Source organism: Mustela nivalis, assembly GCF_964662115.1.
Source record: "Mustela nivalis genome assembly, chromosome: 11".
Lineage (NCBI taxonomy): Eukaryota > Metazoa > Chordata > Mammalia > Carnivora > Mustelidae > Mustela > Mustela nivalis.
Genome location: NC_139030.1, coordinates 74,540,871 through 74,567,595, shown reverse-complemented (window position 1 = coordinate 74,567,595; position 26,725 = coordinate 74,540,871). Strand labels below are relative to the sequence as shown.

At 38.1% G+C, this 26,725-nt stretch overlaps 1 protein-coding gene across 16 annotated transcripts in view; it reads left to right on the top strand.

Annotated features, from left to right (window-relative positions):
• The window catches only part of GIGYF2 (GRB10 interacting GYF protein 2), a 150,688-nt gene that overhangs the window by 29,149 nt on the left and 94,814 nt on the right, over window positions 1-26,725 (top strand). For all 16 annotated transcript variants that reach the window (XM_082690613.1, XM_082690611.1, XM_082690609.1 and 13 more), the window contains 3 exons: window positions 10,669-10,798; window positions 12,151-12,246; window positions 25,184-25,295. In XM_082690613.1, coding sequence (XP_082546739.1) covers window positions 10,669-10,798; window positions 12,151-12,246; window positions 25,184-25,295 — 338 coding nt within the window. The remainder of the gene's footprint in view (window positions 1-10,668; window positions 10,799-12,150; window positions 12,247-25,183; window positions 25,296-26,725) is intronic.

Sequence of the window (26,725 nt, the reverse complement as noted above, 5' to 3'; positions counted from 1 at the left end):
ACTTATTTGAAAACATAGTTTTTATTGAATTATTATTTGAATTTTATTTTATTGATGGTCTAGGCAGGTGGTCCAGAATTATACTGGCTATTAATTGTAGCTCATCTAAGGTTGGGATAGCATTTGCCATAATAACAATTAATTGACTTTTGAGTCTCTTACAGATGTGTTTGGACCCTGAATATGGAATTCTCATGGAATTTTGAGATCCATCACATTGTAGTGTGATTTTCCCCCTCTCTTCCTCCTTTCCCCCCAATGTTGGTGATTGAAGATCCTCTCGTCAGTGGCATGAATAGTTGCTTTTTCTATTCAAATCTTGGGCCAGAGGCAGTATATAAAATAGATAAATTGGAATGGTGTCTTAAATATTCTTGATTGTTTAGGTGAAAAATGGTGCAGACTTCTGTAGTAACTCTCTGCTTGAAGACACTTATTAACTTATTTTATGCATTTCTTTTTATATGTAATTCCTAAATTTGTTTGGCCCTTATAGCTAGCATTTGGAAACTGAGGAGAAGTCACTACTTGAAGTTCTAGGAACTGAAAGCAGCTTTTCTACTTTGAGAATTATTTTGGAAATGTTGACCTAAGTAATGCTGTACCTGTTTTAGTTCTTAGCTTGTGTTTTAAAAATAGTTTTATTGCCGTATCAGTATATGTTTCTGAAGAAATTGGAGATTACAAGTGAGCCAGAGGGAGATCTAATCACCATAATTTTACCATCCATGATATAACTACTGTAAATAGGTTAGTTTATTTCTGTGGGTGGTTTTATGTATGCTTATTTGTGTATGTGTACATTTATTTTCACAAAAATGGGATCATACTGTACATTCAGCTTTGTAACCTTTTAAAAAAAGAGCCACATCTAAAGTATCTTTTTTAAAATAAATGTTTTCTTGATCTTAAATGGTTGCATTGTATGATGTACCATCATTTACTTAGCCTTCTAGATGTAGCATATATAGGCTGTTTTCAGGTTTTCATTATAAAAATATTTTTGATGAACATTCTTATAGCTAAATCTTAATTCACATCTTATTAGCTTTATAAGGTGGGTTTAAATCTATATAGCTCACTTGTTGAACTGTTTTATGTGTAACTCTTCTGCCTTTGTCTAGAATTTGTAACTGCTTCTCTTTTGTATTTACACACTTTTCTTTGTAAAAACATGATTAAACTTGTCAGCTAATTTAAGGAAGTTGTCTTCTCCCGCCTTTTGAGAAAAAGAGACAACACTAGGAATTCAGCCTAAAGAAAAAACTGCTGGAGATGTTCTAGAGTTAAGTTAGTACACATTAAGCTTGATGCCCTGTATCATTGATTGACAAACTATGGCCTGTGAGACTATAAATACAGTTTTTATGAATAAATTTTATTGGAACATAAAACATACCCATTTGTTTCCGTATTATCTGGCTGCTTTCATACCATAGTGGCAAGGTTGAGTAGTCATAGGAGAGGCCATCTGGCTCTGAAAGCTTACATATTTACTCTTTGGCCTTCTACAGAAAAAAGCTATTTGGCCTCTGCCCTAAACCATGAGTTTCCGGAGTCGTTTCAGTGGGTCACTGACCCAGTCTACCAGTAGCACTATACACATTTTTCATTGGTACTCTGAAGTTTTGTTTGATCAGTCCAGGTTTTATACAGAATTTGAACTGAAGTAGCTTTAGTAGAAGTCCCATGCTTAAACAGTAGCTTTACTGAATTTTTACTGTGCAGGCATTATTAGAGCTTAGGGTCCTTCCCTTACTCACCTGGAATGCTTTTAAACTAAGTTCTGGAGGTCTAAATAGGCATACTGCCTTGTTTCTTTTGGGAAAGGGAATACATGAGACCCTTAAGTAACTCAGATAACCCTGAGCTTAGAAGCTGCAGTATGAGTAGAAGCTGCTGCTGTGTTTCCATGCATGTAACATTGCATTCATTGTGGAACCTAAAGTAAGGAGCTGTGTCCGGAACACTTGAGAATCAAAATTTAGAGTGATTGCATTCCATTAGAGTGTCGCTCTGAACCATACAGAAATGAATTCAGTGATGCTTTATTCTGTTCACTAAGATAATTATTTCTATTATGATGTAAAAACAAATATTCAATAAGAAATGGATGAAATGAACAGATTTACTGATCCTTGGGGAAGTAGTAAAGATGGGAGAATGTTGAAAATCGTGGTAGAGACAGACCATGAATGACCATATACATAGACTTTTTAAGGTAAGGATGTGGGGTCATTAAGTCTTAGCTTATCTCTATATTTAGAATAAAAATATGTATTATATAACACTAAAGCAATTTAAAAATGTGTGATAGATTTAATGAAGGAGTAAATAGTTTCTAGAAATAAAACAATAGTCTTTACTCAAATGTTACTGCCTTAGACCTCTCCTGACCCATCTGTATATAATACCTTCTCATTTCCTATCTCTCTACTCTGCTTAATTTTTCCTTTTTCTTTCTTTCTTCTTTTTTTTTTTTTAAAGATTATTTATTTATTTATTTGGCAGACAGAGATCACAAGTAGGCAGAGAAGCAGACAGAGAGAGGAAGGGAAGCAGGCTCCTGGCTGAGCAGAGAGCCCGATGCGGGCCTTGATCCCAGGACCCTGGGATCATGACCCGAGCTTAAGGCAGAGGCTTTAACCCACTGAGCCACCCAGGCGCCCTTAATTTTTTCTTAATGGTCTATATCTAAATGGAACGTGGCAACTATTTTACTCACTTATTCTCTTTATGATTTAAATCCCATCTTCCAGTTCCCACTAGACTGTGAGCTCCACAGAGGGCAGGTACTTTGGTCTCAGTTTTTGTACAGTTTGTTCATTGCTGTATCTCCAGTGCCTGCATTATATATAGTAGGTGCTCAATAAATATTTGTTCATTGAGTGAATGAGTTGTTGGAAAGTAAAGTTGATTTTTAATGTTTTGCTATTATAAATATGTGTGTGTATATATCCTTGAACAGTTTTGTTGGTACTGCTGATTATTTTGGAGTAATTCCTTGGAAGTGGAATTATTAAAACAAAAATTGCAGTTTTAAGGCTTTGGATGATGTGTGGACAGATTGACCACCAGAAGGGTTGTGTGAATTTAATTCCCATCCCATGCCTGTTTACTTCACCCTTGACAAAACACTAAGTACTACCTTACCAAAAAATGAAAAAAAATTTTTTTGTTTTAAATCTGGTAGATTTAGGTTTTTTGGATTTTTTAAAAAAAATTTTGTTTGGTTCAGTAACAAAGTAATTCATGCTTATTCTAGAAAACCGTGGAGGAAATGGTAGTACAAAAAGAAAAAGAAAATACATAAGTTGTCCTTAATTCTACCGTCCAAAGAACCATTGTGAATATTTTGGTTTGTATCCTATTTTTTTCCCTGCAAATGTTTATATATATACTTAAAGACATTAAAAAAAAATTCATTATTTACTTGTTTTGGGGGGGGTTATTTTTATTTTTACGTTGAGGATTGTAAATAGATAAATGTAGATGATAAAGGAATCTATCGTAGGGGGAATAAGCGCAGATAGTTACCTGGCTTTATGGGGAAGAAGCCAAGGAATCTCCTTCTGGTTTTCTTCTATCTCATCTCCTTGGTCTTAAGGAAATTTTTTCTAGGTCTTTTCCTTGCAAGAAAGTGAGGCACTTACTTCCCCCAAAGCATTTTGTTTATACCTGTTTTAAAATAGTTACATTTTTGTGTTGTGTCTCTGTGTTTACCTTACTCAGAAAAGAACATAAGAAAGGCACTGTATTTCTCAATTTTGGTAAGCCCATTGTTTACCCTTGTGTACTAAACATAGGCACTTAGTAAATATTGGACTCAAGTCTCATGGGGGTGGGGAGAAATGAGGGCAAAGAAGAAAAACCTGTTATTGTTGGGTTACTAAGTATCATGGGCTTGTGGGGAAAATGAGAGAAGTTCTGAAGAATGGGATGCATTAATCATCCCAGTTTTCCAAAAAGAGTGAAAGATATTTGTACTGTCTGAAGGGATAAGTAATTTTGGTATTATCCAGGGGTGTAATTTATTTATTTATTAATATTTTATTTTTATTTATCTGAGAGAGGTGGGAAAAAGAGGGTGCTCACACATGTGAACAGGGACAGGCAAAGAAGGAGAAGCAGACCACTGCTGCAGGGAGCCTGACATGGGGCTTGATCCCAGGACCCTGGTATCATGACCTAGGTTGAAGGCAGATGCCTAACTGACTGAGTCTCCCAGGCACCCCCAGGGTATATTTTAGAAGAGAATATTAAGATTTGTTTAGAAAATATTTCTCACATGCCTCCTATGTTCTGTGTCTTGTGTTAGGTGCTGAGGCAACAAGGTTGAAAGGACATGGTACCTGCCTTTGAATTATGTAGTGGGGAAGCTGACAGTAATTTCACTATAATGTTGACGTGTGAAGGAAGCGTAGCGAAGTATAGTATTCATCTGCTTATTTGATGCCTATAGACATCTCATCATTCATACTTTTCTGAAACTGAGCTCATGAGTTTTTCTGTTTTAGATTTATTTAATCTTAAAATACCACAGTATGCCCATTTGCTCAGTCCCAAAGTCTTGGAGTTATTCTGGATATTTCTTTTACTTCTGTATCTCTACATCTAGTCAATTCCAGTGCCATTTCTGTTTCATCTCCAACATATCTCAAATCTGTTCATATCTCTCCACCTGCATTGCTGTCACCCTATTATAAGTCACCGCCATCTCTGACATAAACAATTGCAGGAGTGGCCTGATGTTTTCTGGCTTTCATTCTTCTCATTGTTCAGCAGCCAGAGCAATCTTAAGATATAAATTGGGTCAGGTTTTCTCCAAAATCCTTCAATAGCTTTATGTCTATTTGCATGACTTTTTATTGGCTTTTTCTTCCACTAGCCAGTTAGTTCCATGAAGGCTGAGCTGGTACTTGTGTCTAGCCCAGGTATTGAGGATTTTGAGCTCTCTTCCCTGTACCATTCTCTTTTCCAACTCCTCATCCTCCTCAATCTGACTTGACTCTTCCTTTTCCTTCTTGCACTTAACCTCTCTGTTCCCCCAGCAGTCTTCCCTCCCTACAAGTGAAAATGGCTTGAAAAAATAAAATTTTCCTGATAGCAGAAAAGGCATGTGTAAAGACAAGGGGGCAGGAAACAGCAAGTTTAAGAGAGGAATTCTGAGACACTGTCTTTACTATACTGTGAAGTGTGGGAGAGATGAGCTTGGAGGCATCCTTTCTATGTTAAGAAACTCGATTTTATTTGATCGTTGCATGCCAATGAAGAGTTGTTAATCAGGGAACATTTTATTTGGGTTTGCATTTTAGATGTATTTGTAGTAGTGTGGAGGTTGAACAATGACTAGTTATATCACCTAGGATGCTGTTGTAGCAGTCCAGGTAAGAAAGAAAAGTGTGGATAGTAAGATAGATAGGATGGCTTGAGAGATTTAGGATCTAAAACTGGTAGGATGTGGTAATTGGATATGGGACATGGTAGAAGGTGAGGAGTAAAGGATGACTCCCAGACTCTTAATCCAGTGGTTGAGTAGATGGTGATGTCCTTACCTACCTTAAGGTGATGAAGGGGTTTGGGATGAGTAAGCTGATGAGTAAGGTTTGGGTGATGTTAAAGCAAAAGCTGAGAGGCTCATATGGAAGACTTAAAAGCTCTAGGGAAGAGGTCAAAGCTGGAGTTGAGAATCAGAAGCTTACCCAGAAATGTTTTTTGACTTCTATACTTTCACACATCTACATGGATACTCCAGATTGCCTTCATAAACTGAAGTTTGGATTTGGAACAATAATAAGTGAAGTTTTGGGGGTGTCATGGATTTTAGAAGGTCTTCTAATGCTACCCATCAGTTACTACTGCCTCTATTAGAACTGGGCCTTTTGTGTTAAACAGATCTCAGTATGACCAGAAAGAAGAAGGTGACTGATGGGAAATTGTCCCTTGGATTTGTGTGAGGTTACTGATGAACTTCACTGGAGCAGTGGAGTTGTAGGGGAGAAGCCAGATTATGCCATTGTTTTTTTGTTTCTTTTTTTGCTCTGGGTTTTGAAGTGACCACAAGTATGGATGTGGAGATGTTTCTGAAATGAAGAGGAATGATGAGCAATAGTGCATAGCTAGAGGGGATGCTGCATTAAAGGGGTTTTAAACAACTCAGTGTCAGAAGAGAGGTTAAAGATCATTGGTGGGTTTTTAGGGAGGGATGTTACCCAGGTGTGTTTTTAGCTTTTACAAATATCTGTAGGTGAAGAGGGACTTGGAACAGGATTTGCCGATTATTGAGTAGAGCACAGATCTCCTCATTGAAACTACTATCTTAGTTTGAATTACTCTCAGTTTGCCTTAGTTCGTTCTCTTCACAGTCCTGGAGGAATCTCTTGAGAATGCACTCTGGTTATGTTACTCTTAGATCTGGGGCTTAAAAGAAATACTCAGTCCTTGACATTGGACATTCCGTCCTTGGGCAGTGGGCATAGGGTCCATTGGAAGGGACCAGGGTGATAAGTTGATTTGAAACCTTGTGAGGAGCAGATGAAGAAATTAATGTTGAGCCAGGAGAAGGAAAGTCTCTAAAGAGACATTGTGTCTATTTGCCAGTATGGGAATGTTTTTCACTTGAAAGTGTCTAAGATGTGCCCTCTAGTGGTTGGAAGGAGTGGCAAGCATACTGGTTTAGTATAAGAAAGTTACTTTAACATAGTTTCTTTTTTTAAAAAAAGGTTTTATTTATTTATTTTAGAGAGTATGAGTGTATGTGTGGGGGGGGCGCAAAGAGAGAGGGAGAAGGAGGATTTCAGGCCAGCTCCCTGCTGAGCATGGAGCCTGCCGTGAGGGGCCTGTGGTGAACCCGAGTTCATGACCTGAGCCGAAATCAAGAGTTGGATGCTCAATCGACTGAGCCACTCAGGCGCCCCTAAAATAATTTAAAATAAAATATGTATGTTTTAGGGGAGGTGAATCATGAGAGACTATGGACTCTGAAAAACAATCTGAGGGGTTTGAAGTGGTGGGGGGGTGGGAGGTTGGGGTACCAGGTGGAGGGTATTATAGAGGGCACGGATTGCATGGAGCACTGGGTATGGTGAAAAAATAATGAATACTGTTATGCTGAAAATAAATAAATTAATTAAAAAAATAAAAAATAAAAAATGTATGTTTTAAAATTAATGTTTGGCAAAGTAAACCTTGCCTATTTGATTGATTTATTTTTTTTAAGGTTTTATTTATTTGAGAGATAGCACAGGCAGAGGGAGAAACAGGTTTCCCACTGAGCTAGGAGCCCGATATTATGACTAAAGCTGAAGGCAGATGCTTAACCAACTGAGCCACTCCCAAACCTTGCCTATTTTATAGATTTTTTTTAATAAAGATTTTATTTATTTATTTGACAGAGAGAGATCACAAGTAGGCAGAGAGAGAGAGAGAGAGAGAGAGAGAGAGGAGGAAGCAGGCTCCCCTCTGAGCAGAGAGCCCGATGCGGGACTCAATCCCAGGACCCTGAGATCATGACCTGAGCCGAAGGCAGCGGCTTAACCCACTGAGCCACCCAGGTGCCCAACCTTGCCTATTTTAAATAAAGTTTGGGAGTTTTGATCTTTTTAGTCATGAAAACCTAGGTTTGAGACTTTGTTTTGTTGGCTGAGTGTGGGCAAGTTGTTTAACCCTCATCTGTTCCTGGAGTTGTGAAGCTGAAATGAAATGATGTGAAGTAATTCCTATGTAAAATTCCCAGCTTCAGTTCTCAGCGGATATTAATTCCACTTTTTCAGGAAAAAGCCCAGCTATACATGAATTTGGTGGAGAGCAGTTTGTGGAGGGCTGTCTAGCAGTGGTTCTTCATGTTTCATGTTGTTTTCTTCCCTGGTTGTTCCAACCTGTCTTACAGGAGTTGGACTAAATGACCGCTATGTCCAATATTTGGAAAGAAAACAAAAGACCAGCCTAGTAGCAATAAGCACTCCTAGCACCCAGTTTGCATTTTTAATATGCATTAAGGTGAATCAGGCTCCCAGGAGAAATGGTTGATTCTAGGCCTGAGGCAAGAAATACAAGCTATGCCTAGAACATAGAACATATTGACATAACAGAAAAAAAGCTGTTAAAGACTGTTGGGGTGTGTCAGAAGGATTTAGGAGCATACCTGAAGAGTCTCCTGCTGGTCAACGATGAGACAGTTTGAGGGGCACCTGGCTGGCTCAGTCAGTGAAGCATGTGGCTCTTGATCTCAGGGTCATGAGTTTAAGCCCTTCATTAGGTGCGTAGCCTACTTGAAAGATGAGAATTTGAATACTGTTAGTAATTGCAGTGAAATAACTTAATTAAAATTATTTGTTATCATTATCATTGGAAGATGCTAGGGAATTAAGTCCCTATTTTGAAAACTAATTAGAAGAATCAAGACTTTTTTCTTTCCTGTATGAACTATACTATTCGGTAACAATACTAAATAAGTAAGAGAGAAATTTCTCCTTATAGAAATACTCCAGCTAATAAAGAAGGAATAATAGAATAAAATCACTTCATAACTTTAGTGAATAAACTTAGGCACCTTGGCATTGGTCTTCAGGGACTGCTAGACTCAAAAAACGAACCAGGCAGTAAGTGCTTCCAAATGGCATAACATACCACTATATGGAAGTAGTCTTTCCAGATCAGATCAGGTCTTTACATCCAGTCACCAATGTACATGAAATGCAGAGAACAGAGAAACATGTTAAGGTGTATCACAGAGATAAAAATCAGCAAAATCCCGACTAGAAAAAATTCTTTTGGAGAGGACATTCCAGAGTATTTACTGATGACAAAACTTCCCTTCAAAAATTTCCCCCAGGGGCGCCTGGGTGGCTCAGTCAAGTTAAGCATCTGCTTTCAGGTCAGGTCATGATCCCCGGGGCCTAGGATCAAGTCCTGCATGGGGCTCCCTGCTCAGCAGGAGGCCTGCTTCTCCCCCATCCACACTCCCCCTGCTGTTTCACTCAAATAAATAAAATCTTTAAAAAATAAAGTCCCCCCAAAATCTTGGAAAGTTTTCTTCAGAATTTTTTTTGAAAGCATATGAATTCCTTGAAAACAGTATCAGAGGAGGGTTAGATGGAGTGGTAGAAGGAGCAGGGTTGGCCATGGGTTATTGATATGGGGGCTGGGTGAATCTATGTAGGAGTTCGTTATGTAATTCTTGGTGTTCTTATGTATGTTCAAAATCGTCCATAAATAAAATGTTAAAAAAAGATAAGTAGAAAGAGAAGATAGAAACATTGAAAAAAGACCCTAGCAATCTTGAGTGTACTAATACATCCCCCCTTTTCTCCATATTGTACATATAAACACTTTTTTATATTTATGCACATATAATTTTTTTACTAATATACAAGTAATGTTCTGCTTTCCTTCATATTTTTTAAAAATGTGTGGATCATTCCCTTTTTTGAGTATGTGAATAAAGCTGAACAATTTGGGAATATATTTTAATGCTTCAATTGAATTTTCCTTTAGGCTAAACTACTGAAGTAAAGTACCTTGGTCCCCTTTACCCTTGATACTTAACTACTTTATAGAACTTCAGGCAGCCCTCAGATAAGGAGCTCCTGCTGGTAGTGGTTTTGCTACTTGCTGTTTGACACAGTGCTGCAGTGAGGTTTTATTATGGCCATTTTTTGCTGAGTTTCACCCACCTTTTTTTTTTTCCCTCTCTAAATAAAAGCATCTTATAAAAATGCTCCTTCTTTCCCGGTTCCATTCCTCTTGGAGTATATTTTTATTTTTTCCTAGAAGTAAATACGGCTTAAAATTTTTTTTCTTGTATTAACGCTTCAGTGCATTTTCACATTCAACATACTGATCATTGCTTCCAGTAAAAATGAATTGTGAAATACTATAGGTATATAAAAGTATAAAATTGTAACAAACATTTCTGTATAGCATGAATGAGGAAATAAATCATGCAGGTATAATTAAAACAGCCTTTATATTTTCCTTTCCTTTGCAAATAGAACCTTATCCTGAATTTTGTATTTGTCAATTCATGTTTGTTTTTATACTTACTATATTTTATATGTATTCTTAAACAGTATAAATTTATTTTCAGGTTTGCTTGTATATCTTTGTTGTAAGCTTCTGTGTTTTGCTTTTTCTTTCGTATAGCATACGTTCTTATTTAGCAGATACTAATGTTTTATTAAACATTAGTAGATCATTCTTTGAAGTGGTGGTTCCACTGTAATCCCACAAATACTGCTTGATAATTTCCATTGTTTTACATCCTTACCAACAACTGGTATTCCAGATTTATTAATTGGTATTGTCAGATTCATTAATTCTTACTAATCTAATAGGTATAAGGTGATATTTCACTTCTGTTTTAATTCTGTTCCTTTTATGATTTGAAATAGTTACCTCTTCACTGCCAGACTTCTCAGGGACATGCCATGATAACCTTTTAAGTAAGGAGTTACCGCATGGTCGTCTGGTTATTTCTCAATGAACTGTTCTCTTAATGTGCTATGACAGCAGGTTGTATTAAAGCTAAAATCTTGGATACCTTGAGAAAATGGGATTTCTTTCTGCTCTTTTAAAGAACTAAAATGAATGCTTTTGTAGTATATAAAAATAGAAGTTCTTAGTGCCAGAATATTTGACATTTTATTTTTTATGTCTCTCCTATTCTAGGCTCCGGGCTCTGTCCAGTGGTGGGAGTATCACGTCCCCTCCTCTTTCTCCAGCTTTGCCGAAGTATAAGTTAGCAGACTATCGTTATGGTCGAGAAGAAATGTTAGCACTTTTCCTTAAAGATAACAAGGTAAGAGAAAAGTAGAGTTCAGAATTATGAATGAGATTTTAGGGTATGTACAGTGATACACTGATAGATGAAGTACCCATGGTTTTTCTGGCTTTGTTTCCCTGCTTTGAAACCTGCAGTCATTGACAGAGAATCTTCTAAGTGTAAGGAGCTCAGTATTTTTTAGAGAAGACCTAAGATTTTGTTATAGGAGTAGAAAACTTCATGGAAACAGGGAATATTCAGCACTTAATACTTTGTTTAATTTCCTTTTAATGCGTCCTTCATGTCCATTTCTATCCCAGTTTAATGGCTGCACCTCTCTTAGTTGCACCTCTTACTCTTCATTTAGAAGTTAGGAGTAAGAAGAGGAGCATTCTCTTCTTTCCCTTTTTGTATTAAATATAGACCGTTTTCAGTTGAGAGAATGTCTTAAAATATATCATGTTTGTGTCACTTATAACGGATCAAAACTCAAACAGTGTAAAGTACTTACTGTCTGACTAGTGAGAGCTAATATTTTCTATTTTTTAAATATACTTCGTTTTTACTTTTACTAATGGTTTGCGGAATCTCAACTTTTTTTTTTTTTTTAAAGATTTTATTTATTTATTTGACAGAGAGAGATCACAAGCAGGCAGAGAGGCAGGCAGAGAGAGAGAGAGAGAGAGGAGGAAGCAGGCTCCCTGCTGAGCAGAGAGCCAGATTCGGAACTCGATCCCAGGACCCTGAGATCATGACCTGAGACGAAGGCAACGGCTTAACCCACTGAGCCACCCAGGCGCCCTCAACTTTTTTTTTTTTTTTTAAGATTTTATTTATTTATTCGACAAACAGATCTACTTGTGATCAAGTAGGCAGAGAGGCAGGCAGAGAGAGAGGGGGAAGGAGGCTCCCCATTGAGCAGGGAGCCTGATGCAGGGCTCGATCCCAGGACCCTGGGATCATGATCTGAGCTGAAGGCAGAGACTTGAACCCACTGAGCCTCTCAGGCACCCCCGGAATCTCAAATTTTAATGATGGTTGCTAAGGACAGATGAAATTGTTGATGAAACTCTCATTAGTACCTTGTGGCCTTGAGTTAAATGTAAGGATTTTTATTCCTCCACTCTGTACTCTGGAATACCAGAGTTAAATGCTGTATATCATATCTGAAAGTGGTGGTCTGATGAGAGGAAGAGTAAGGTGACTGGGGTTTTTAATATTGGACCCTCTCAGAATATGTAAGTACTACTGAAGGTAATTGTGGTTGAAGAAGCTTTACTCCATATTTATTATAATCACCAAGATGCAGACAAAAGGGTATATTTTCTTATAATTTTTGTAGTTGGAGGGATAGCATTAATTTCATGGTCCTGTGTTTGGTCATACAGATACCTTCAGACCTACTGGATAAAGAATTTCTGCCTATCCTACAGGAGGAGCCCCTGCCTCCGTTGGCTCTTGTACCCTTTACAGAAGAAGAACAGGTTTGTGCTTACCTTTGAGCCTTAGGTCAAACCCTTGTTCCTTTCCACTGAGTCATGAGAATCGGAAGTTACTACTTATGCCTTCAGGCCTTCCATCCCCACAGATCTGTTTTCTTCTTTCTGCTCACTTGAAGTGTGGATGCCTCTTACAGTTGGCGAGATTCTGCTTTAGTCCTGAAGCTTTTTGAGTGTTACATAGAGCAAGGAAATGTTTCTAGATCCTTAAGGACAATGGGAATCATCCATTATAATTTATTTGAGTAGAGAGGTATTTTTTGGGAAGTAGGGCCTTCTTTTCAGAATAATAATAGTTTTTCGGAAATAATTGGTAACCTGAATTCTTACCAATGCCTTCTTTTTTTTTTTTTTTTTTTTTTTTTTAAAGATTTTATTTATTTACTTGACAAAGAACATAAGCAGGGGGGAGTGGCAGGCAGATGAAGAGGGAGAAAGGAGCCCAATGTGGGGCTCGATCCTAGGACCCTGGATCATGACCTGAACCAAAGGCAGTTGCTTAACCCACTAAGCCACCCAGGTGCCCCCATTCTTCTTCTTCTTTTTTTAATTGAATTAATTAACATGATGTATTACTAGTTTAAGAGGTAGAGTTCAGTAATTCAGTAGTCGTCTACTGCTCATTACATCATATGCCCTCCTTAATGTCTGTCCATCACCCAGTTACCCCATCTCTCCACCACTCTCCCCTCTAGCAGTCCTAGTTTGTTTCCTGTGATACAGTCTTATGGTTTGTTTCCCTCTCTGATTTCATCTTGTTTCATTTTTTCCTCTCTTCCCCATGACCCTCTGTTTTGTTTCTTAAATTCCACACATGGGATCATATGATAATCATCTTTCTTTGATTGACTTATTTTGCTTTGCACAAATCCACTCTAGTTCCATCCATGTTGTTGCAAATGCAAAATTTCTTTCTTTCTTTCTTTCTTTCTTTCTTTCTTTCTTTTTTTTGGTAGCTGAGTACTATTCCATTTTATATATATACTGCATTTTCTACCCATCCATCTGTTGATGGACAGCTGGGCTCTCTTTCCATACTTTGTCTGCTGTGGACTTTGCTGCTGTAAACATTGGGGTGCAGCTACCCCTTTGGATCAGTATATTTGTATCTTTTAAGTAAATACCCAGTAGTGCAATTGCTGGGTCATGGGGTAGCTCTATTTTCAACTTTTTGAGGAATCTCCATGCTGTTTTCCAGAGTGGTTGCACCAGCTTATACTCCCACCAACAGTGTAAGAGGGTTCCCTTTTCTCCACATCCTCACCAATATTTGTTGTCTCCTAACTTGTTAATTTTAGCCATTCGGATCAGTGTAAGGTGATATCTAATCGTGGTGCTGATTTGTATTTCCCTGATGCCGAGTGATGTTGAGGTTTTTTTCATGTTTCTGTTGGCCATTGGTTGTCTTCCTTTAAAAAAAAAAAAAAATTATTTATTTATTTATTTATTTATTTATGTGACAGAGAGAGACATACACACACAGTGAGAGGGAACATAGGCAGGGGGAGTGGGAGAGGGAGAAGCAGGCTTCCCTCTGAGCAGGGAGCCCAGGACCCTGGGATCACGACCTGAGCTACCCCGGCGCCCCATTGGTTGTCGTCTTCAGAGAAATGTCTGTTCATGTCTTCTGGCCATTTCTTTTTTTTTAAATTTTATTTATTTATTTGACAGAGAGATCACAAGTAGGCAGAGAGAGATGGGGAAGCAGACTCCCTGCTGAGCAGAGAGCCAGATGTGGGGCTTGATCCCAGGACCCTGAGATCATGACCTGAGCTGAAGGCAGAGACTTAACCCACTGAGCCATGCAGACACCCCTTCTGCCCATTTCTTGATTGGATTATTCATTCTTTGGGTGTTGAGTTTGATAAGTTCTTTGTACATTTTGGATACTAGGCCTTTTCTGATCCAACATTTGCAAATATCTCCTCCCACGCCGTTGGTTGTCTTTTGGTTTTGTCAGCTGTTTTCTTTGCTGTGCAAAAGATGTTTATCTTGACAAAGTTCCAATAGTACATTTCTGCCTTTGTTTCCCTTGCCTTTGGAGATGTGTCTAGCAAGAAGTTGTTGCAGCCAAGGTGAAGAGGTTACTAGCTATGTTCTCCTCTAGGATTTTGATGGATTCCTGTCTCACATTTAGGTCTTTCATCCATTTTGAGTCTATTTTTGTGTATGGTGTAAGGAAATGGTCCAGTTTCATTCTTATGCATGTGGCTGTTTAATTTTCCCAACACCATTTGGTGAAGAGACTGCCTTTTTTCCATTGGATATGCTTTTCCTGCTTTGTGGAAGATTAGTTGACCATGGAGTTGAGGGTCCTTTCTGGGTTCTGTCTTCTGTTCCATTCATTGACCTTTGTGTCTCTGTGTGTCTGTTTTTGTGCCAGTACTGTACAGTCTTTTTTTTTTTTTTTTAAGATTTTATTTATTTATTTGACAGAGAGAGATCACAAGTAGGCAGAGAGGCAGGCAGAGAGAAGGAGGAAGCAGGCTCCCCGCTGAGCAGAGAGCCCTATGAGGGACTCGATCCCAGGGCCCTGAGATCATGACCTGAGCCGAAGGCAGCGGCCTAACCCACTGAGCCACCCAGGCGCCCCTGTACAGTCTTGATTACAGCTTTGTTCGTAATAGAGCTTGAAGTCCGAAATTGTGATGCTGCCAGTTTTTGTTTTCTTTTTCAATATTTCTTTGGGTATTTGGGGTCTTTTCTGGTTCATACAAATTTTAGGATTATTTGTCCCAGTTCTGTGAAAAAAGTTGATCGTGTTTTAATATGGTTTGCATTAAATGTGTAGATTGCTCTAGGTGGCATAGACATTTTCACAATATTTATTCCTCTAGTCCATGAGTATGGAATGTTTTTCCATTTCTTTATGTCTTCCCCAGTTTCTTACATGAGCATTCTGTAGTTCTCTGAACACAGATCCTTTGCCTCTTTTGTTAGTTTTATACCTAGGTATCTCATGGTTTTGGATGCAATTGTAAATAAGATTGGCTCTTTAATTCCTCTTCTGTTAACTCATTGTTAGTATATAGAAATGCATGTGATTTTTGCTCATTGATTTTATATCCTGTCACTTTACTGAATTCCTGTATGAGTTCTAGCAGTTTTGGTGTGGAAATTTTGGGTTTTCCACAGAGTATCCCGTCTTCTGCGAAGAGTGAGAGTTTGATTTCTTCTTTCCCAATTCAGATGCCTTTTATTTCTTTTTGTTGTCTGATTGCTGAGGCTAGGACTTCTAGTACTGTGTTGAACAACGGTCATGAGAGTGGACATCCCTGCCATGTTCCTGACCTTAAGGGCAAAGCTCTGAGTTTTTCCCCATTGAGAATGATACTCCCTTTTCATATATGGTGGGCTTTTCATATATGGCTTTTATGATATTGAGGTATGTTCCCTCTGTCTTTGCACTGTGAGCTGTTTCCATCAAAAAAGGGTGCTGTTCTTTGTCAGATGCTTTTTCTGCATTTATTGAGATGATCTTAGCGTTCTTGTCCTTTCTTTTAGTAGTGTAGTATATCACATTGATTTGCAGGTATTGAACTACCCTTGCAGCCCAGGAATAAATCCCACTTGGTTGTGCTTAGAAATGCATTCTACCACTAAGGGAAAAAAATATAGATCTTCAGCTCGAAATGTACTCTTCTGTCACCAATTTTTGTTTATGATATTGTGAGAAAGTTAGATTTTTGGCTGAAAAGTAGGTTTTGTGTTGTCTTTTGTGTTTATGTCTTATGTCTTATGTCTATATGTGCTATTTCCAAAGATAAATACGAGTTTCTGATTTCAAGAAATTTGTTATTTATTTATTTATTTTTAAAGAGTTAATTTATTTATTTGACAGACTGAGATCACAAGTAGGGAGAGGCAGGCAGAGGGGGGGGAGAGCAGACTCCCCGCCAAGCAGAGAGCCCGATGCTGGGCTCTATCCCAGGACCCTGGGATCATGACCTGAGCCAATGGCAGAGGCTTTAACCCACTGAGCCCCCCAGGCACCTCTGATTTCAAGAAATTTTAAAGTAATTGTAGTAAAATGGAAAAAATAAGAACTTTGTTGGAATGTTTGAATGCCACTTTCTTGATTCATTTATATTTTATAGATTTATTTATTTTAAAGAGAGAACGTAAGTGCACGAGAGTAGGGAGGGGCAGAGAGTAGGGAGAGAATCCCAAGCAGACTCAACAGAGTGTGGAGCCTCACGTGGGGCTTGATCCTGTGAACGTGAGATTATGACCTGAGCTGAAACCAAGAGTCCGATGCTGAACTAACTGACCACTCTGGTGCCTATGGAATGCCACTTTAATAGGAGAATCATCATTACTTTTTTTTTGTTTTTGTTTTTGAAGATTTTATTTATTTATTTGTCAGAGAGAGAGAAAGAGCAAGTGAGCAGAAGGGGGGAGAGCAGCAGGCAGAGGGAGAAGCAGTCTCGCTGCTGAGCTGGAAGCCCAATGTGGGACTCAGTCCCAGGACCCTGGGATCATGACCTGAGCCAAAGGCAGCTGCTTAACTGACTGAGCCACCCAGGCATCCCTTGTTTTTGTTCTTTATTTTGTATTTTATTGTTATTATTCTTTTTTAAGATTTTATTTATTTATTTGACAGAGATCACAAGTCAGCAGCGAGGCAGGGAGAGAGAAAGGGAAGCAGGCTCCTTGCTGAGCAGAGAACTCAATGTGGGGCTTGATCCCAGGACTCTGGGAACATGACCTGAGCTGAAAGCAGAGGCTTTAACCCACTGAGCCACCCAGGCGCCCCTGTTTTTGTTTTTTAAAGCAGTTTTTTTGAGACATAATTCATGTCATAATATTCAATCTTTCAAAGTATACAGTTTGGCCGGTTGTATAACCGTCATAACTGTCTAATTCCAGAACATTTCACCATTACTTTTATGACCACCCTCTGCCATTATTTTGCATGAGGAAATCACTCTGTTTAGAAAGAGATGCTTATTAGAAGATCTCTGTTAAAACTGTGTTAAGATCTAAGAAAGGTGGGATATTAATCTCTTGTGATTTTTATTGCCAAAGTATCATAAACATTTTTTGTTTTGTTTATGATTTCTTCTGAGCCAGGCTATTCTGTCTTTATTCATGAAATCCAGTATCATCCAGGATTTTCGGCAGATATTTTCATGGCCAGGAGGTATTTATTGATATACAAAGCATGAAATAAAGAAAGGGTACTGTCTCCAGTGATGGCAGAAAAGTTTCTTTTCATAATTTGCCAATTTCCTTTTCAAATAGATTTGATGTATGGCAATAGTTTGGTTTAATTTTTCTTTTTCTTTTTTTTTAAGATTTTATTTATTTATTTGACAGACGGAGATCACAAGCAGGTAGAGAGAGGAGGAAGCAGCTCCCTGCTGAGCAGAGAGCCTGATGTGGGGCTTGATCCCAGGACCCTGGAATCATGACCTGAGCCAAAGGCAGAGGCTTTAACCCACTGAGCCACCCAGGCGCCCCTGGTTTAATTTTTCTTAAAAATATTTTTACTGTGAAGTCTTTTGAACAGACAAGTATTTAGAATATTATTATAAATCCCAGTATATTTATAATTGAGATATGTGAATCTTAAAATTATTACACATTTGTGAGTTTTTTTAAGAAATAAGACTTCTCATATTGTGGGTGTACCCCTCCCTTCTTTCCTTCCCAGAGATTACTTTGAATTGGATTATTTTTCTCATTTGTGTTTGAATATTTTCATTAGGTGTTTATGTATCCATATGCCATGAAAGTTTCATTTTATAGGGTTATAAATTTTTTTTTTTAAGATTGTATTTTATTTGAGAGAGGAAGATAGCACAAGAGACCATACGCAAGGGGAGCAGCAGAGGCAGAGGGAGAAGCAGACTCCCACCGAGCAAGGAGCCCGATGTGGGACTTGATCCTAGGACCCTGGGGTTATGACCTGAGCTGAAGGCAGGCACCCAACCTACTGAGCCACTCAGGTGCCTGGGTTTTAAATTTTTTAAAAAAGATTTTATTTTATCATTGTTATTTTTTAAAGACTTTATTTTTAAAGATTTTATTTACTTATGACAGAGAGATAGCGAGAGAGGGAACCCAAGCACAGGGAAGCTGGAGAGGGAGAAATAGGTTCCCCGCTGAGCAGGGAGCCTGATAGAGGGCTTGATTCTAGGACCTGGGATCATGACCTGAGCTGAAAGTAGACGTTTAACGACTGAACCGTCCAGGAGCCCCTAAAGATTTTTTTTTGAGTAATCTCTACATCCAGTGTGGGACTCAAACCTATAGCCCTGGGATCAAGAGTCACATGCTCTATTGGCTGAGTCAGCCATGTGCCCCTAAATATTTTATTTTTAAGTAACTGTGCACCCAACATGAGGCTTGAATCTATAAGCCTGAGATGGAAAGTCATTCACTCTACCTACTGAGCCAGCCAGGTGTCCTTGTAGGGTTATGGATTTTATATTGAAGATGGCATACTGTAGTTTTTATTCTGCAGCTTGTTTTTTTCTTTCAGTAATGATTTTTATTTTTTTAAAGATTTATTTATTTGTCAGGGAGAGAGAGAGCGAGTATGCACGTGCACGAGCAAGGGGAGCAGCAGGCAGAGGGAGAAGCAGTTTCCCTGCTGAGCAAGGAGCCCGATATGGGACTCTATCCCAGGACCCAGGCATCATGACCTGACCCAGAGGCAGAAGCTCAACTGAGTGAGCCACACAGATGTCCATCAATAATGATTTTTAGATTTATCTATTTTGATACACATAGCTTTATTTTGTTCATCCCTGCTGTATAGTATTCCATACGGGAGAAAATCCCTAGATTTTCTACTCTCCTCTGGTTATATATTTAGGTTGCTTGAAATTTTGCTCTTGCCAATTACACTGCAATAATCATTCTTAGACCTGTGTTTTGAAATTGAATTTGTTGGATTTGGTTCTTTGTGTTTTTTAAGATTTTATTTAGAGTATGTGTGACTGTGGGGAGGGATAGAGGAAGAGGGAGAGAGAATTTTGAGCAGACCCCACACTGACATGGGGCTTGATCCCACATCCTGAGATCACAACCTGAGCTAAAACCAAGTAACAGAGGCTCAACCAACTGAGCCACCCAGGCACGCCAGTTCTTGGTGTTTTTTTAAATGCACAGATACAGATAATGTAATGTGGGTTTTATTTTTTTTTAATTTTATTTATTTATTTGAGAGAGAGAGAGACAGTGAGAGAGAGGATGAGAGGAGAGAAGGTCAGAGGGAGAGGCAGACTCCCCGTGGAGCTGGGAACCTGATGTGGGACTCCATCCCAGGACTGTGGGATCATGACCCGAGCCAAGGGCAGTCACTCAACCAACTGAGTCACCCAGACACCCTGTAGCGTGGGTATTGCTATGTTTATTTCTATAGTGATTTAAGCCATTTTGCACGTTTACCAGCCACATATGAGAGGTCTCATTTTTTTTCTTTTTTACAGATTTTATTTATTTATTTGGCAGAGACACAGTGAGTGGGGGAACACAAGCTGAGGAAGTGGGAGAGGGAGAAGCAGGCTTCCTGTTGAGCAGGGAGCCCTATGCGGGGCTCAATCCCAGGATCCTGGGATCGTGACCTCAGCCAAAGGCATCCGCTTAATAACTGAGCCACCCAGGTGCAGGAGGTCTCATTTTTATGCAGCCTTCCAGCTCTTGGTTTTTAAAGTTTGGCCGAAACAGTGGTTGTGGTAATTGTTTTTTATATTTCACTAGTCACTAGCAGCTTGAGCACCTTTTCATATCCTTATTGCCATTATGGTTTTTGATTTGCCAATGTTCTTTGTCCATTGTTTTATTGGATTGTTTGACTTTCATGTTGATTTTATAATTTCTTTATATTTCCCTTAACATCAATAAAAATCTTACTGTTATTTTTAATGAAAGGTACTCAGGGGCACCTGGGTTGCGCAGGGTACTGGGATTGAGCTCTGCATTGGGCTCCATGCTTAGTGTGGAGTCTGCTTGAGATTCATTCTCCCTCTCTCTCTGCCCCTCCCACTCATACTCTCTGTCTCTCAAATAAATTTTTTTTTAAAAGACTTTAGTAACTGACAGCACAAACAGGCACAGTGGCAGGCAGAAGCAGACTTCCCACTGAGCAGAGAGCTGGACATGGGGCTTGATCCTAAGGTCCTAGGATCATGACCAGAGCCGAAGGCAGATGCTTAACCAACTGACCCACCCAGTCGACCCTCAAATAAATAAATCTTTATTTTATTTTAGAAATCTTTATATTTTATATAATTATATAAATTTTTTAAATAAAGATTTATTTATAAAATAAAAGTAATTGTAGGAAATACAGAAAGGTATAAAGGAGAAAATCTTACCCATAAACTCACCATGTAGGGAAAATTACTTGTTAACGTTTAGTATGTTTTATTGCAGTCTGATTTTCTTGTGTATCTCTAGTTGTGAAAATATAGTAATATAGACTGAGTCCAATAGCATATTGAAAGGATTATACACTGTGACCAACTGAAATTTATCCCCAGAATGCAAAGGTGGTAGAACATGAAATCATTGTAATAAACCACTTAATAGAATGAAGGAAAAACCACTTCATCATCTCAGTTGATACAGAAAAATTATTTGAAAAATTCATCACCTTTCTTGATAAAACTTAGAGTGAACTGAGACCTCAGGGACTTCAGTGTACTGAGAACTGAAGGACCTTTATCTGTATGATTAAGGGCATTTATGAAAAACCCACAGCTAATATCATTCTTAGTTGTGGAAGACTGAAAGCTTTTCCCCTAAAATTGGGAACAAGAAAAGGTTACCTGCCTTTACTGATTCCCAGCATTGTGTTGGAAGTTCTAGGCAGAGCAGTTAGGCAAGAAAAAGACATAAAGGTATCCAAACAGGAAAATAAATAGAAATTATTTATATTTTTGGGTGACAGGACCCTACATTTAGAAAATCCAAAACATAAAATCCCACACATAAAAAACTGTTAGCACTGGTAGATGAATTTAGCACAGTTGTAGGGTACAGACAGCATCAACACTCCAAAATCAGTTGTATTTTTATATGCTAAAAATAACAATCCTCAAAGGGAATTAAGACAGTTTCATTTACAATATAATAAAAAATAATAAATTACATAGTAATAAATTTAACCAAAGAGATGCAAGACTTTTTTTTTTTTTTTTAAAGATTTTATTTAATCTTTTGACAGAGAGAGGGAGATCACAAGTAGAGAGTCAGGCAGAGAGTATTTTTTTAAAAAGATTTTTATTTATTTATTTGACAGATCACAAGTAGGCAGAGAGGCAGGCAGGGAGAGAAGGGAAAGTAGGCTCCCTGGGGAGCAGAGAACCCAACTCGGGGCTCAATTACAGGACCGAGCTGAAGGCAGAGGCCCAACCCACTGAGCCACCCAGGCGCCCCTATTTTCCCCCTTTTATACACTTGATAATGTACATTAAGCATTGTTCTGCACTTCCAACATTGAATAATTTTATTGAAAAAATTCTCTGCAAATTTGGCAAAATGTTCTTCTATTGTTTTAGTTTGCATTTCTTTCCCCAGTGTAGTGATGTTTTTCAGATATTTGCATTTGTATTTTTTTGTTCTTGTCTTTGTTGATTTTTCTCTGGATAGTAGTCTTTTTCTAGTCTCTGTATGCATTTATGTAAGCTAATCCTAATCCTAGCCTGTTTCCTAATTTTTTAAATTGAACTTAATGCCTTAGTATACCAATTGTTATCTTTCGTGATTATCTTGCAACTTTTTAAGGTACTTATATATATTTTTAATAATTTCTCTTTAGTTTCCTTTTAATTATTTCCTAGACTTCTTAGAGATTAAATGGGCCAGAAAAGCTTTTTAATATAGTAGGGAGGACTTGCTTTTAGTTACCAAAACATGATAGAAATTTTAATCAGTAGAATGAGTAATTGATTCATCCAGAAACATCCTGTAACACTTCTAAGAAATTAGAATTAGTGCCAAATTTTTTGTAAAATCAGAGATTATTCAGCAGAGTGCTGCTGGGAACTCTTTAACAATTTGAAGGAGTCAAGTTAGGTTTGCCCTAATACCTACACAACTAAAGTAACTTTGGAATGACTAGGGAGGTAAATCTTCATTCTGCTTTTATAATGGGAAAGTTTATTTCAAAGTGCTAATAAGGTCTGGATAGATACTGTGATTATGGTAGTTACAGAAGATCATAAGGTCCATTTTTGGACTCATTAAAAATGTATCATTTTGAACTTCCTGACACTTGGTGTTCTTTGTTTATAAAATATGCTGGAATAAGGGCACCTGGGTGGTTCAGTCGATTAAGCTACACCCAACCGGAGGCTCGAACTCACAACCCTGAGATCAGGAGTCATGTGCTGTTTTGTCTGAGCCAGCCAAGCACCCTGGAAAAAAGTTTTCTTAAAATAAAATTGATGCTTAAACATCTCGTCACTGTTTTGGTTTGGCATTTGCCTTGAATATATTTCTCAGTTTGAGAAGCATGACATAACTGCTACCTTATTTAGATTGTTGTATTTTATTTATTTGACATCAAAGAAAGTTACTTATTTTTGGATAGATGATACATGTATATATATATATATATATAAAATTCAAAAAGCACACATAGTGAAAAGCAGTTGTGTGAATCACCCTGATTCTACCTACCTACTGTTCCTCAGGAGTAGCCACTGTTTCAATTTTTTTGTGTTTCCTCCCAGGGATAGTTAATAATTCTGTAATTACTTATATATTTATTCCTATACATGCATAAACATAAATGACAGTATGCTGTGCACATAGTTCTACACTTCACTGTTTTCACCTAAACATGTATTGAGGAGATGATAGCAAATACTTTTTCAGCTTTTAATGTGTCAGACACTGTTGTAAGCACTTGTCACATCATATGTTAATTGCTGGCACCAACCCATTAAGTAGATGTAAATATTTTTCCTATTCACTTTATCTAGATGAGGAAAATAAGCACAGAGAAGTGGAGTAAAGGAACCACAATTCAGTTTCAGACAATCTGGTCTTTCTGTGCTCCTTACTACTGCTATGCTTTATAACTTTATGCATTTGGTTGACCATATGAAATTGCAGTTTTTGTGGATAAGAATTGGTTGAATATTAGGAATATTGCTGAGTTCAACCCAGTAAATAGAGTTGCCTCATTTTTTAAACAACTGCATAGCTGCATAGAATTCCACACGTAGATGGCCTTTTTTTTTTTTTTTAAAGTCAGGTGTGTGCCCAAGGTGGGGCTTGAACTCATGACCCCAAGATCAAGAGTAGCATGTTCTTATGCACTGACCAGCCAAGTGCCCCCTGATTTTTAAATTAGCTCTCATTGATTGATACTTAGGTGGTTCCTAAATTTGATTTTACAAACCATTCTGCAGTTTAACATCTTTCTGCTTTTGTGATTTTTCACATGTTTTACAAGAGAATTGTGTCAAAGGGTATAGACATTTGAATACACTTTGAGAAATTGTCTTCCAGTCTACGGCCATACCATCCTGAAGGCGCCCGATCTCGTCTGATCTCGGAAGCTAAGCAGGGTCGGGCCTGGTTAGTACTTGGATGGGAGAAATTGTCTTCCAGATATGATAGAAGTTTGCACTTTCAGCTACCTTGTGTGAGGAAAGCATATGCAAGTTTCCCTACATCCTATTGATAAGTACATTTGAATTTTATACATGTTTGGTAATATGTTCATCTGCATGGGATCCTGGCATACATAATATGGTTAGCTCTGGACTCTTGTTTTTCCAGTGTTAGAATGCATCAATCTAGATTTTGGGACTTTATAGTCTTGCTTATGACCCTGAGATCATGACATGCGCTGAAATCAAGAATTGGATGCTTAACTATCTGAGCCACCCTGCTGCTCTTCTATCCAACTTTTAAGCCTCGCTTCTTGCCCCTCTGCCACGAGGATCCTTAGCTGCAGCCATGCACAAGTTGAATTTTCTTCATGTACCACAGCTCTGCATTTTTACACAAATGTCTGTGAGATTCTAAGGGTACAGAAAGTATTAAAATAAGCATATATTCCAACATTCTCTGAGTTTAAAAATGCTACTGCAGATTTTTCCTTCAAATAGCTAGGATTTTTATATTTTTATAAATCATATTTAAGATTTTAAAAATCACTTCTTACTCTTCTTTTCCCAAGACCTTTGTATTCCATTTATCCAGAAGTGTCAACTAAACATTTTTAGCTCCCGGGCTTCCTGTATTCTTGTGTCTTCCTGGTCATATTTGAAGGTTTCCCACTCACTACTATCTTACTGCATTTGACCCTATCCAGATTGGCTCTGGATGCAAGTTCAGGCTTATGACTGAGAGAATAGGGTTTTGTTCATTTTTTTCAAGCATTCCTTTCCCCCACTCCGTTAAGATGGTTGATCTTATTTATGTAGATTCTTATTTGGCACTTATTTATTTATGATTCTTGTCGTTCTGTTAAATACTACTTGGAGTTGCTAATTCATGTTAGTGAGCAGAATAAGGCAAAAATGATGATTTTTCTCCTTACCATGCTACTCTTGATTCATATTTCTTGTGATCATCTCTTGTTTACACCTTTCACTAGTTAAAGAATCCTTTCAAACTGGATTTCTTTTACTAAAAGTTTTCTCTATTACAGTGCATATTTACCCCATTTGTTTCTGGATACATTAGAGATTATTTAGTATTTCCTCACAGAATCTAGTATAGTACAACGCATTGGTGGTTTGTGTTTGTTGATCTGAAATGTTAATTTGAGATTTACAGGTAAAATCAGGTTTTGGATCATCTTAGGATGTGGTGTAGTTACGGTTTCCCATTGCTTGTATTTAATGAGATGCCATTTTATAGTTGAATGGGAGACGGGGAAGAGCAACATATGGTTTGATCTGTTTCATCCATTTTTTTTTTCTTTTCTTTCTTCTTTTTTTTTTGGCAGAGAAACTTTTCCATGTCTGTAAATAGTGCTGCTGTCCTGCGATTGACAGGACGAGGAGGAGGAGGAACAGTGGTGGGGGCTCCTAGAGGTCGAAGTTCTTCAAGAGGGCGAGGTGAGCTTATTCATGTGGAAAACGTGATAACAGAGGGAGAGAGAAGTCACTTTAAACATATTTTAATACTTGATTTTTAAAAAACTGTTCTTTGACATTAACTGTATGCTAAGTGTCCTGAACATTTGTTTTCTGAACCATTTTTCAGGGTATCTGTTCCACAACCCCTGATTTGGAGCAGAGAAGGGTAATTCTTGAGTGTGAAGGATTTGAGATGGTCCTAGTTAACTTTGGCAGAACTTTATCCGTATTCCTCATGCCCAGGGAACCTTGCACTTTACCATAGCTCCCAGAAGTGTCTTGGCTGCTGGTGAGGCACTGAAGTCCCTGTAGGCCTCTAGGACACAAGATTTCTGTATAAGGTGGTGTGCCAGGAGTATCCCCAGCCAGAAGGGAGGCTTTAGGAAAAGCTGCCTCATCAGTACTTGGGCTGTTTTAGAGGTAGAGCAGAAATAATAAGCAGTCACTTATTTAACCTATGGTTTTATAGATATATCTCAGAAGAATTATTATTTTGATATTACTTGTTTTTTTTTTTTTTTTTTGCTGTCTGTTGTATTTCGTGTTCACTGATTTTCTGTAACATAAAGATGTTTGTAATATAAATATTTAGCATTTCTCTCTTAAGGTGGTTAAGTCATAGCAGTAGCCTAAACGTATCCTGTTAAGTTTTTGAAGAGGTGCTTTAGAAGTGGAAAAATTGGGTATCTACAAAATTAGATGCCATTGTCTCTACATACCATACCACCTAGATTGACATGATCAAGAGTGTGGAATATTTAAATTATTTTTTTTAAGATTTTATTTATTTGACAAAATAAAAAGAGAGAGAACACCAGTGGCGGCAGGGGGGTGGGGAATGTAGTGGGAGAGGGAGCTTTGTGGGAGCTAGTACAGGGCTTGATCCTAGGACTCCGGGATCATGACCTGAACTGAAGGCAGATATTCAGAGACTGAGCCACCCAGGCACCCCTCTAAATTCTTTTTTCTTAAACTTATGCCTTATGAATAGAGTCATTTACATCTAATCTTTACAGAGACTATATGAGATTATGCATTCCTGTGAAGAGTTTGCTTTCAGTCATCCGTTCAGAATGTGGGATTGCAGGTGTGGTGAATAATGAAGAGGCTAACTAAAGTTCTGCACCTGTAGGCCAGGTACTATTACCAAGGTGTCATGGTTTTTCTTTCTGAATTTGTCAGTCTCTAGAACACCAGTTTTTAGCCTAAAGAGTTGTTAGAAAATACCTCTGCAACATAATACGGGGTGGTGAGATTTAGACATGTGTGTACTTCAGAAGCTCTACGTGCAGATTTCCACATGTAGTTAGGTTCCATTGGTCCAGAATTCATCCGAGATCTGCATCTTGGTGGTGCGGTGGTGTTTTGGAGATGGCTCTGGCCTGCTACTTTCTATGGTGGGCTGGCAG